General features: G+C 38.3%; 1 protein-coding gene across 1 annotated transcript in view; it reads right to left on the bottom strand.

Moving 5' to 3' along the window:
- Window positions 1–1,061: 1,061 nt before the first annotated feature.
- Window positions 1,062–13,562, bottom strand: part of LOC129451546 (E3 ubiquitin-protein ligase SH3RF3) — a 68,082-nt gene continuing 55,581 nt past the window's right edge. Inside the window, exons 6-10 of the mRNA XM_055214777.2 lie at window positions 11,423–11,593; window positions 10,008–10,243; window positions 9,080–9,399; window positions 6,900–7,267; window positions 1,062–5,963 (exon numbers count right to left, since the gene is read on the bottom strand). Of these exons, the coding sequence (XP_055070752.2) occupies window positions 5,795–5,963; window positions 6,900–7,267; window positions 9,080–9,399; window positions 10,008–10,243; window positions 11,423–11,593 (1,264 nt within the window). The 3' untranslated portion in view covers window positions 1,062–5,794. The remainder of the gene's footprint in view (window positions 5,964–6,899; window positions 7,268–9,079; window positions 9,400–10,007; window positions 10,244–11,422; window positions 11,594–13,562) is intronic.

Here is a 13,562-nt window from a genome sequence, read left to right as displayed (position 1 = left end):
GAGATCACCAGAAGAAATGATCTTGATATCACAACATGAGAAAGTTGAGCCGTCATCATGAGAAAAGAAAAAGCAAAAAAAATATTACATCAGCCTCTTTTGGCTGATCAGGGTTTATATTTGACCTATAATTGTGTAAATGAAAAGGTTTTTATAAAGTATTATTGGGTTAAATAAACATCCTTAACACAATAAGATGATTGTGATGTTTAAATGCTGATGTGACAGTACAATATTTCTATTTATTTATTTACTGGTGTATTTCATGACACTGCACATCACTTTAGTCCTGGGAGGAATTTTAAACAAGACGTTCAAGTTACACAACCTTTACAGAAGCAAATAACCTTGAAATAATCTCCTACATTTGCATTTAGATAGTCAGTCGATGACAGCAGACTTCAGTGTCTGTCCACCTGAACAACATTGATTTCTTACTCGAGTCTGCAGCAGAAGATTTGAAATGTTCAATTACATTGAAACGACACACGTGACACATTGAGAGAATGTCAGGACAGACAGAAGATCAGATAGACAAGACAGACAGATAGCAGATGATGTCCATCTCTCTAAGTCTCAATATGAGTAGAAATCAGAATCTGTTGCTTTGGTCTGTGTTTGCCATGCAGAAGTTTTTGTTGACTTAACGCTGCATTTAAACATTTTGATAATTTTACTCAAACCCACAGCCTTTGTGCTGTAAACACAACGCTTTACCAGATCAGTTCCAGGAAAACACTAATATATGAAGGGAATGATCAGAAACTGATGATGGATAATGTTATAAATGTTCTGCTGATAATGAGATGATTACATGACAGCACACCAAAGATGATCTGCTGAAGTTCTCTACAGAACAAGCCAAACTGTTTCTTCTTTCATAAATCAATGTTTTGTGAGATTTACTGTCCAGCATAAACACTTTAAACAGCCGTCATACTAAATTACTACAAACAATACAAATCTTTCAAGTAAAGTTTTACAGATTTTGTTTCTTCACGGGAAATATTTGACTTTGCTTGGTAAGAGATACAGAAGTGCGTCTGTCCAAATAACTCACATTTGTTGCTTTCAAACAAAAGGCATTTATTGCTAAAATGTACTTGACATTAAACAAATAAAAAAATCAAAGCACATCATCATAATCTGTATAAGACAATGTTGAAATGAATACAATGTCAAATACCAGAGATCCAGTTTATGAGGAAATATCCCTCAACATCTCCACTCGAGCACCAACAGCATACAAATATATGCCAGTAACACTTTACAATAAGCTTGTATTAGTAAATGCATTAACTAACATAAACGTACCATTTACACGTTAACATGAGTACTTTTCTCCTGATGATCAGATCACAGATTGGACTACATCATCCCTTTTAATACGATCAACATTTGCATCAAATTGTATCAATTAAGATGTTTACATGAAGGCTTTTCAATACAATTACAAACGGATTATTTGGTTGCATGTAAACGTACCTAATGAGTAACCATTAACTAAGGTTGTTAAAAAAATACAACCTTATTGTAAAGTCTTACCAAAATGTCATAATAATGAACTCTTTAATTCCAATGTAATGTGCACAGATGATCAGACATAAGAAGCAATAATTCAGCTAAAATCAAAGATTCTGTCATGATTTACTGGCACTCATTGTCCTTTAAATACTGTCTGGCAAACACATAACACAACACTGAATAAAAGTCACACATTATTTGTAAGGGTTAACATTTATAAACATCTTAATTTAACTAAGGACTAGTCCTGGGTTTACCTAAGCCGTGTCTGTAATACCATACCTAAGAATATTTCACTTAAATCAGATTTAAGAGACATTCATTATATTTGTATGGTTTGATTTTGAATGAATTTGAAATAATGCAGCTTCATTTTCTTTAAAAATCCTCTTTGTGGTTTCCACTGGAAACAGAACCGGATTAGATAAAGACATGAGAAAGAGAATAACATGACAGATTTAGTTCTAGTGAATTATTGCTTTGGGGTGGTTTCCTGGAAAGGGATTAGACTAAAATAAATATAAGAGCTGTCCAAACTGAAAACAACCTGCACTTTCATTATCTTAAATACATCAGTGCCCTTTGGCATGTTTGTTCAAATTAGTTATATTTCCTAATTAAACTAAGACCTAGTCCTGTCTTAAACTAATCCCTGACCGATAAACCACCCCTTGAAGACTTTTCTTGCTCATCCCAAATAAAAGAGTAAAATCTACACGTGACGTTCATCTGCTGACAGATCCTCCATCACAGAGACAATAAACAAATCTTTAACACTGAGAGAAATCCTTTAAAACAACAGAGATGAAGTCTGAAGTTAATAATAATCTCAATATTGAATCATGAGAAACTAAAGTTGATTTCCTTAATTCAGACGCATAAGACAGCGGCTGTTAAAAACAGATGCTCTCCTCAAATAAAATCAACTGTAAATGTCAAAGACGTCCATCTGTCCCAGAACAGAAAGATCAGATATAACACAGAGATTGTTGCAGTAATTTTTTAAAAGAATAAATAAACAAACCTACAGTATCTGTCATTGATAAACTTCTGCATGTGTGCTTCACTGAGTTTGTGCCGTGAGATCTTCTGTGAATGAAGACTCTCCATTATGCTGGCTGGAAAAAAACAACGTTTTCCTGAATGTCTGGCTATGAATCAACAACTTGAACTGAACACTTCAGCTTCTGGAGACACACAACTGGCATGCAGACACTAAAGAAGAACAATCATAGAAAAGAAATGAAAGAGTTTGTGCTTCACATTTTAGTTTCAATGAATAAACTGCATGTAAACATTTACTGTCACTTCTCATGAAGACGTCCAGGAAAGATCACAACCCTCAAACAAACAATCAAAGTCTTTTAAAATGATACAAATCCCAGCATGGTGTACTTTATCATTGATAAAATATACATCATCTTTTCATCATCACAACATGAATAATCCTCAATCCAGCTCAACGCAGAACATAAATACTGTAAAACACAAAGCACTGTAAGATTTTCTTCATTTAAGGGTGAGATTTGTCCTGAATGTGTTCTTGACAGGTTTCATCTTCTCCTCCTTACATTCACTTTATAACTTCTGTATTGTGCCATTATCATTCAGATCTGCTCTTAATAAAAGTACAGAAATAAGAGAGTTCAACACTAAATCTAGTGTTGCAAACATCGACCACATCATTTCATCTCCATTTTTACATCAGCCGTCACAATCTGACACCGTTTATGATTTTCATGCCGAGACTCTGAATCATTTCTGTATGAGGTTTGATCCGAACACACGAGACGAAGCTGAACGCTTGTGGCTAGAAGGGATACAGCTACGGCCAAAATCTTCTGAAATCTCACAGGATGAGCAAACCCAACACTTCACAAGATATAGGCCAAAACTGTATCCTGTCTAAACACGCACGTGCACGCACATACACACACATTCATGCACACACACACACGTGCACTCTCACACTTTACTGTTTACTGTGTTTGGCAGTTTCTCCAGATCAAAGGCACCATTGAGCCTCATCTCATCCTCTTGGAGGTGAATGCTGTGGAGTGTGCTGGACGAGTCTGATGTGTCTGATTCATCTGATGTGTGTGCTTTCTGTCTGTGTCTGTTTGTGTGAATCAGGATTTGGTTAAACCACAACAATGTTGCACTTTCCATGAATAGGGACAAACAGCATCTGAAATCTTTGGGTTTTACAGTAAAGATTTTTCCTTCAGCATAGGTACCAAAATCATCTTAAAACTTTAAATCCACAAATTGTGCCTTACTATTTTCTAGCAATTAACAAAGTCAACAAGGGCCAGATTTACTAACAGCTTGCGCCAGCGTAAACCACCATTTTGCCGTTAAATAATGACTGTCAATAATTGTGAATAATTAGCACTGAAAAGGTGTGGTCTGGTTATTTTTGCAACTGATCTTATTGCATTTCTAGGAGTTTCCCTTTTAGACGCAAGATTTATGGGAGGAGATTATTTAAATGATTCATGCAACGCAGTTTACTAATGTTTGTGTGTGTGATAAAAAGCATGTCTTAAATCATTTTGCGATTTAAATGCCTGCAATTGTAGCTAATGGAAGAGGCATCAGAGCATCAGAGAGCGTGTGATAAAAGGCAGAGGATTTTTTAACACGTAAGAGTTTATTTGTAATTATTCAAAAATATTGTTTTTTTTATTTGTTGGAGGAAATAGGAGAATTCACACAATAGTAGACATTCAAAACCTATTTTAAACCTTCATCTTTTTGTCCTCTGGTTCTTTTCAGTGTATTATGGCTTTGTTATCTGTGATGTGTGTGGTGCTGAACTCAAGCTCATCAGGTGTTAGTAGATCAGCTGCACCTCATCAGCTCTGATTATTTGTGCTACTCTTAGGCTCTGTTTACACGTACATGGTTATTTTTAAAAACAGAGAGATTTACCTTCGTTTGTGCCCCTCGTTTACACGCAAACGGAGAACTCGCCTCTGAAACCGATTGTTTCTAAAAACTCCGGCCAGAGTGGAGATCTTGAAAACCTTCGGTTGCACGGTTGCATGTAAACCGAGACAAACGGATGTTTGAGCAGGCAACATCACAGAGTATGCGCCAGAGCTCGCACCTACGTCCAAAGTGCGACCCATGTTTACATGTGACTGCTACTCTGAACGCTTCCAAGATCACATTTATGTTCGTGCAAACTCGTTTCGTGTGCTTGTATTTGCAAATACAGCTGCTCCATTATGTCGAGGAGCAGAGACGAGTGCTCGGAGGTCAGCAATTTTACGCGTGTTTGACTTCATGCGGCGCTGCAAGAACCGACGGACGGATGATGTCAAAGTAACGCGAGAGCGATTCGAAATTAGACCTCTACGTGTGATTCCTCAACTCGCTCTCGCGGTACTTAGACGTCATCGATTACCTACTGCAACAACTCGTCCCTCCAACATGAAGAACCTGCCGGTGATTGGCTTAGGTGGGCTTGAGCTTCTCTTGACGGCATATATGCACGGGTACGTGTAAATAAACACTTTTCTGAAAACTGACATGTGTGCACGATATTAATTTTGAAACCGGAGAGGTTGAAATGTCCGTTTATGAAAATAGCCGCCCACGTGTAAACTTAGCCTTAGTAGATTGCGTTGGTCATTATGGAAAACAGTTGTTGCGTCTGTGTTATTTAATTAGCACTTTTTTGGAATTACACTCTTGCACTAATTTCCCCCTTTTAGTAAATCTGGCCCTAAGTGTAATAATATTTAATAGGGTTGTAGATTAAGTTGATGGACTAGTTTAGACCAGATGTTCTAGTTATTTATAAACTTCTTAAAGATTTTTTTAGAAATGTAAAAAACATTTTTTATTATTCAAATGCTTTTCTTACTTTGGTTAAACGGTAAGACGAGTTTTTGCACTGTGGTTTGTATATAAAAATGTTTATTGTTTATAAATATTTATAAAGAGTTTGTCCTATAGAGGTTTGATGTGTTTCTAACATGTTTACCATGTGCTGTTGTTTATATAATTACAGTTTTGTAGATTTGTGCTTCTTAAAGAAACAGCACAGTAAACCGTATCCATGGAAAGTGTCATGTGCATGTGTGATCGATCTGTGACGAATGGCAGTAAAGATGCTCAGGTTTATTTCTGTTCGTCAGAAGATGTTAAATAAACAATAAACCCGTCTGACGATATTTCACACCGTGTGAAAGGATGATGAAATAATTCACATGTAAGTCACTTCCCAGAGTCCCTCGACACAGCCGGTTGATGACGTTTCTTAGAAGATCTCTACAAAACTCCCAGGAAAAAGTCCCGTTCGACCCGTCCGCTGCAGCGTTCCCTTATACCAGCCGTCTTCACGTTTCTTATGGACGTAGACGACGTCGCCCTCTTTCAGTTCGATCTCTGCTTCGCTCTGCGGTGGATACGGGACGACCACACGATACCTGATGGATGACAGCAGATGAAGAATAACAAGGAAACAGAAAGAGCACTGCAAAAAAAATGACTTTTTACATGAAATGTAATAAAAATTATTAAATTATTATGCATTTTCTTGTTGAGTAAAATGACCTAAGAAGATATGTACAATTTAAGTGAACAAGCAATAAATCAGCCAATGGGTAAGAAAATATTTCTTACATTGTCATAAGTTAACTGTTCAAGAAAAAAGATTTCTTTCTTACCCCACTGGCAGATTTTTAAGCACAAATTCCTTTAAATATGATTTTTTTTGTGTAAAAACTAGACTTATTTTTTTGCTCATCAAGAAAATGCATTTCGAATTTTTAGATCTTTGTACTGAAAACAAGACAAAAATACTAAGTAAGAAAGTCATTTTTTGCTGGAAATCACCACAGAAATTCATTTAAAATACCGTGTAGAGAAGTTTAGCAGTAATATCTCAATGTATGTATATGAATGATGAAATAAAAGCCTTCCTTGTGTTGATTTGATGACAAACATTTATTAGGGATCTTGAGACATATAGTCACTGTTTTGGGAAAGTGTGTGAATAATATAAAGTCATGATATTCCCACCAGCAGATGGCGATCTCTCACTGAAGACAAAGACAGATGTGTGATGATGAACATCTTTACATTATAATACTCAGTTTAACTTTAGGAACACATTTCTTTTATATTATATGTGTATAATGTTCTTTTATATGCATGAATATAACGATGATTATAATGTCAGTCTGTTGTATAACACATCCATCTGATACGAGACTTGTTTATTATAAAGATCACATGATCAGTCATGAGAAGTGATGTTGTCTCTCAGAGAAGACTTTAACCCGTCTGTGTTTGACTTTACATTTACACTCATCAATCATTTGAACTAAAAAGATCTTTATTAATATCATGGGCTGGCTCACCTCTCTCTGGATAAAGGTTTAGGTTCAGGTCTGATGGCCAGCGGTGAGGATGAACAGGGTTGACGTGCTGGTGGAGACACAGAGAAGTTCAGATCCAATGAACCGGACTTTCTGTGAAGAGGTTCAATAGCCATAGCACCGTGCATTTCACTCTCAATAGGACACGAGCCGGCCCGACCGTGACCACCGAGAGACCGAAGCTCTGGAGCCATAGCGCCCTGAACGGATGAAGAAGAGGAGGAGGAGGACGAGTCCACAGACGACACACGCGGCTCATGGGTCGGAGACACGGACGGTGGTGAACGAGACTTCTTTTTTGCTGCAGCTCCAGAAAGAAGTTTGAGCAGACCACTACTCTTCTTCTCTTTCTGTAATAGAGAGAGAGAGAGAGAGAGAGAGAGAGAGAGAGAGCATTATTTTCGAAAAATTCAAAGGACGGGAGTCAATTAGCCCTTTTCACACAGATTACACAGAAAATACATCTGAGATTTGTCTGGGATCATTTGATTTTTGGTTCGTGTACACTGCCAATGATTTTCCAGAATCTGTTCATGCATTCACACACATACCGTAAAGATCTCATAAAGACACGTGACGTATTTAAATGTACTGCACGTGTTAGGTTTCCTCCACAGCGTCTGAAGTTTGATCATTATCTGTGATTTCTCTCTGGAGGAACCACATGCATGTATTTTAGTTTATGATAAGATGATAATGAAGGTGTGATACTCTGTTCTGTCATGCTTTTGAATGATCTCTGATAGTGACGAGCTTCCTGATCTCTGCTTCAGTACAGTTTACAGACATTTCTCATCGCGAATGTTGATCAGTGTTTAAATCCAACTGCTGAACTATAACTTCTTGTTGCGATGACACGAGCGTTATTACTACACCACGTCCTTTACGGCATTGTTTCTGTCTCTTGTTCACACAGAGGGCTTTCTGTGAATGTTACGGCAATGTTACTAGATCCTCTTTATGGGAATGATCACAGAACATTTACAGGACGTGTTTGTGTTCACACAAAAGGCAATTTTATAGAAATTTTCTGGGATTAAAGTGCTGTGTGAATGAGGTTTATTGGAGCTGTGACTGTTAAACATGAACATAATATTTAAATATTTGTAGTAAAAAGAATCCAATCTGCTAAAATCAATCCTGAAGACATCGTAAAATCATTACTAATAAAAAATATTATACAGGCATTTTCTAAAAGCAGATGTTTCCCATCACATGAATGGAGAGAGAGAGTCTGTGACCACACGACATTATAGAGGGTATGCACGTGACGTCACCTTCGGCTAAAGTGACTGCGGTTACGCCCACTGAGTGGCAAAATACAGCGCGGCAGAATGAGTGTACAGTGTGAAATCAGCGAAAACACGAAGAAAAAGCACCTAAATGAGAACTAGCTGTTGTGCGATAGACTCTACTAACAGATTAACAAGAATTCTGAGCTATCATACAGACTACAAAAAAACACCGAAAGTAGAAGTAAACTGATCGTTCATGTCAACGTCCACAGACCACAGGTGGGTTGATAAGTTGCTAGGGTCACTATCAAGCAGAGGTTTTACTTTCTACTTAAAAGTACTTTTCAAGTATTTGTATTTGTATCTGTGTTTTTCTTTGGAAAACATACATTCCAAAGCATATTATCATCATTTTTATTCTATTACATTTCATAAATACACGTGTTTAATTTACATTTAATATTAAAGTACATTAACGTACTTTTACTCAATTTTAATGTAATTAGGTATTAATTAAATGTTAATATGCTTTAGAATGTAGTGAAGTAAAATTATTCCCAATACAAACATCCTAATAAAGCACAGATGCTTTGAAAATGTAACTAATGTAACAAAGTATTGTCCACCTCTGCTATCAAGTCCAACTAAATTTAATTTAAGCTGATAATAGTCAGTTTTACTGGGAGTTTTAAAAGTGACGTCAATACATACCCTCTATTAACAGAAAATCAGAGTCTGTTTCTTTAAATCACACAGATCAAAACACTTCTGTAAGGTTGTCACAAACACATCAATAACCCCAAAAGACCCAAATGAGAATGTAAAGATTCATGAGAAACACAATTCAAATGTTGATTTATATGTCAAACAGATCATCTACATGAGAATCAGTGCAGTATTATTACAGAAACACATTCACTCGCTCACCTTCTTCTCCTCAAGTTTGGTGAAGCCGGCGACTGCGCCCTGTGCGTGCGCTGGAGACGAGGACGACAGCGGGCAGAGAGACGAGTCTCCTCCGTTCAGATGAGCCGCGCTGACGTTAGGGGGCGTAACGGCGGTCGCGGCGGAGGTCAGAGGTACGAGAGGGCGTGCGGAGGCTGGAGACAGAGGACCGGACTGAAGGGATGCGTGCGTCTGAGGAGCCGCCACCATTGAGAGGGGTCGACCGGAGCAGGGGGAGCGTGACGGACTGATCTGAGGTCTGAGGGGGCCGACGGCTGACGTGCCTCGTTCTGGACTGTGAACTGATGAAAACGCACAGCATTAATGTGTCTGATCTCAGACCGGTCTGTGAGGACAACGGCATCACTATAACTCAGATCATTTTGTGTGACCTCATCGGCAGCTCCTGCACATTCAAACACATCTTCATTTATGTGCTGCAGAATCACACTCATCTCTCTCTGATCAAAAACTGCAGACAATGCAACCCAGCAATTACTGCCAGCGCAGGGCGGAGAGACATTCATTACAACAGACATCTTATCTAAGTGTTAAAACAATTTAACAAGATACACTAACACACTAATGCCTCACAGACACACACAGAAACACACACACACACACACGCACACACAGACAGACAGGGGGAACCATGATTCTTGTCATCTGCAATGCAGCATGTATGCATATGTGAGTGTGTGTGTGTGTGTGTGTGTGTGTGTGTGTGTCTGATATGATAACAGAAGATAAATGAGAAGCGATGTGTGACAGGAATGTTAAACAGACACTTGACCCACCTTTGGTTCAGCTGTATACTGTGCAGTATTTCATTCATCAATCATGTGATAAGTGATGGATCAGTTACGTTAAAGATTTAAACCCAGTACAGATGAGTTAGTTTCTCTCTCACCTAACTGCATGGCAGAGCGCGTTTGATTGACAGTTTGTTGACTGGACATGCGCAGACAGTTCTTCAGATGAACGGCCGCCGGCTGCAGCTGAGGAGAAGAGGGACTGTTGAGCGGAGTGCTGGATCGTGACGCAGATGCCATCAGAACCGGACTTGAGGAACCCGGCGATCCAGGAGATGACTGAGTCCGTCTGTCTGAAACACTCGCACGTGTCTGTCCGACTGCAAACGGAGCCCTGCAGACACACAGTTAATCACACCAGCATCATACACACACATAAACATGATGATATACACTGTAAAAAATCTGTAGAAATTAAAGTTTTACTGGCAACTAGCTGCCAGTAAGTTACTGTAGATTTTACATTTATGTTATTTACTGGCAACATTTTGTTCAAAGTTAAATGAACATTAAACATTTTTAGTCTTTATCTTCTACAGTAAGTTACTGGCAACCAGCTGCATAATTACAGCTAATTTTTTACAGTGTAGTTAAGACAGGAGAGATATGATGATGATGATGATGATGAAGATGATGATGATGATGTGTGTGTGTAGCTCCTGGAATAAAGCTTAAACTGAGACTCACACATCTCACACATCTACAGACTGCACACATTTACAACATAACAGATCATTTTTGGATAGCAGGTGTTAAAGGATCATGGGTATTTTAAGCAAACATGTGATGACACTGTATAATGAGTCGACTATATATAACAAACTAAAAACAAGTGATGAGATATACGAGTCTGTTTAATGTGATGTTGTGTCAATCATTGAACGATTATAAATGTTGGGTTTATTATGAATATTTACTATAGTAGAATGACTGCTGTGATCATTTGATTTGTTTGATTTTAATTCATCAGCTCTTATCAATGTGACATCATCACAATCAGATCAGAACCAAACAGCTTTACTCTCTTTTATTTAGACGTTTAATCTCATGAGAAAACATCAGTCTGATAAAGAAAGAAAACAAATGATCTTTATCTGAATGGATTAATTGAACATGTTGTAGTAGTTCAGACATTATTTACGGCCTGTACAAACATTCTATTATTATTTAAAAAAATATTCACCTCGTGATTTAGGGTCAGAAATGTTTTTTCTTGACTTTATTTATTATAACTGTGATATAACTGTGTATAAGTAAAGTAAACGGGTGTCAATATTGGTCTGACATTTGGAAGGCAATGCCTATGTGGGACAGACCCCCAGCATGATGTCACTTCCTGAAGAATGATGTCACTGGCTTGTGTTAGTTAAAGAGATTTTACAAAACACAAACATGATGGGCCATAAAACGAATGAACAACTAAACCAATATAATCCTAAGAAAACCTGTATCTGGATTGAAGAAGATTGAAGAAGACACACACTCGCATACACACACACAAACACACACACACCTGGAGACGGGCGTGACATAGTTTCCCGGGAAAACTCCAGAAGCTCCAGAGCGCATTGACGTTCCTTTAAACCATCCGTCTTGACATTTCTCCATCACGCGATACATCTCTCCTTTCCTCAGCTCCAGCTCATCTGCTTTCTGTGGTTTATAAGCGTACATGGCCAGATAACTACAAATAACCAGAAAACAAACAGATTTACTGCATGAAGGTTTAATGAAATCATTTCTACCTTTCACACATTCACTCCTGTCATCTTTATAACAAAATATTCACCCAAAATAAAAGAAAGAACCTGCAGACGGATAACAGTACAGAACCGATGAAACGCTCGCCTGTGTTTCTGAGATCATCACAACTTATCAAAGTCAGAGATGAAAGAATCACAGAGGAAATCTTTATGATTTATTATTCATCATGTTAAAACAAGAGAAGTGATTATGAGCTGATTCCTGACACACATCATGAAAGTTTTGAGATTTGTACTAAAGCCTCCTGATGTGTGTTTGTAACTAATGCATCTCTTCTCTTTCATGCGGTTCTTGTGTGCACGTGTTTGTGGGTAGACAGATCGGATCAATCCTGACAGCAGCACTTTATTATACAGACCTGCTCCAACACACAACCATTTCATTACAGTCCAATAAATCACACGATTCAGCCACCCTTAAAACAACACAACTGTTCACAAAATCCAGCGCAGACTCCATCAACACACAATAATGAAGAGATTTTAATGTAACTCTTTTTCTTGCACTTTTTGTGAACTTAAAGATGCGTTGTGTAACTTTAGAAGAATCTCTTGACAGAAATTCAATCTAATCTATGTAACTATATTATGAGTGGTGTATAAAGACTTTACATAATCAACTGTATAGTTTTTATTATCTGAGAATGAATCGTTTTTATCTACATACACCGCAGGTCTCTTTACACGGAAGTCACTGTTATGTTTCTACAGTAGCCCTAAATGGACAAACTGATCTACAGAGCTTGTTTTGTCAACATGTTTGTATATATATATATCAGATCAAGATGGCCGCCAGGTGCATGGGTGGTTTGTTAGGCTCCACACTTGCCCTTTTGTTTAACATTTTTTTACAAACATTTTTTATCTCTTTTGGTATTTTTCAACAATTTCTTATAAATGTTAAAGAAATCCTAAGCCAGGGATGGATTTTAAACGTTAGAAAGAGGGATAAGGAGTCCTGTTGCATATGGCTGCTCTGTTTGTGGCTTTTGATAAGTCCACTTGGTTTTGCTGCCAGTGCTACTGGAAATGAAACACAGACTACATTTGTTAAACTTGTGCCCATGGTTGATAGACCACAACTGAACTTCCACAGCCAAAGATACCACATTATTTATTCTATCTGCTGGCAAAATAATCATCATCAATGAAAAGAAAGTCATCAGCATGTCAAGAGAAGCAAATGGTATGGTCCAGAGGTTCTACTGATTCTTCTCCTGCTCAGCGGGACCATCAACAAACCAACATATAACTGAACCAGTAAGCGGATCAACTGAGTGTAATCAAAGCTGGAGTGTGAACTGTGGTGCAGAGATCAGTGAGCCTTCGAGGTGCAAGCTGGGAGATGTTGGGTGTTTGGCCAAATGTGCCCATATTTCAAACATCAGAGCTCTGTAACAGTCCTGTTTGGAAGTTTCTCCTCTGTCCAATTGCCACGCCCACTTTGTCTTTTAGTTCCCCGTGCAGCTCACCACACCTTTAATTAATTAGCCTCAATCAGCCACAGGCTTTATTAGACAGTAGCCCTGATTGGAGCTCAACTGTTCAACCTCCTCCAAACCGAGCTCACCCTCAAAATCAGACGGGCTACTTTATGGAGTGACTCTACCACAGTCCTCTATTGGCTTCTCTCAGACTCATGCCGCTATAAGGTCTTTGTTGGAACCAGGGTGGCTGAAATCCAGGAACTCACCAAAGGCCAGGAATGGCGCTATGTGGATTCCCCGAACAACCCAGCTGATGATCTGACTAGAGGAAAGCAGCTATCTGATCTAAGTGAGCCTTGCAGGTGGAACCAAGGACCTGCCTTCCTCTTGCAACCCCCTGACCTGTGGCCAACTAACCCCACAATAGATCAAGCTGAAGATCCTGTAGAGTTACGTAAGCCCA

This window comes from Misgurnus anguillicaudatus, chromosome 17, assembly GCF_027580225.2.
Source record: "Misgurnus anguillicaudatus chromosome 17, ASM2758022v2, whole genome shotgun sequence".
Classification (NCBI taxonomy): Eukaryota; Metazoa; Chordata; class Actinopteri; order Cypriniformes; family Cobitidae; genus Misgurnus; species Misgurnus anguillicaudatus.
The sequence above is the reverse complement of the archived record's forward strand: the minus strand, read 5'-3'. Positions and strand labels throughout refer to the sequence as shown.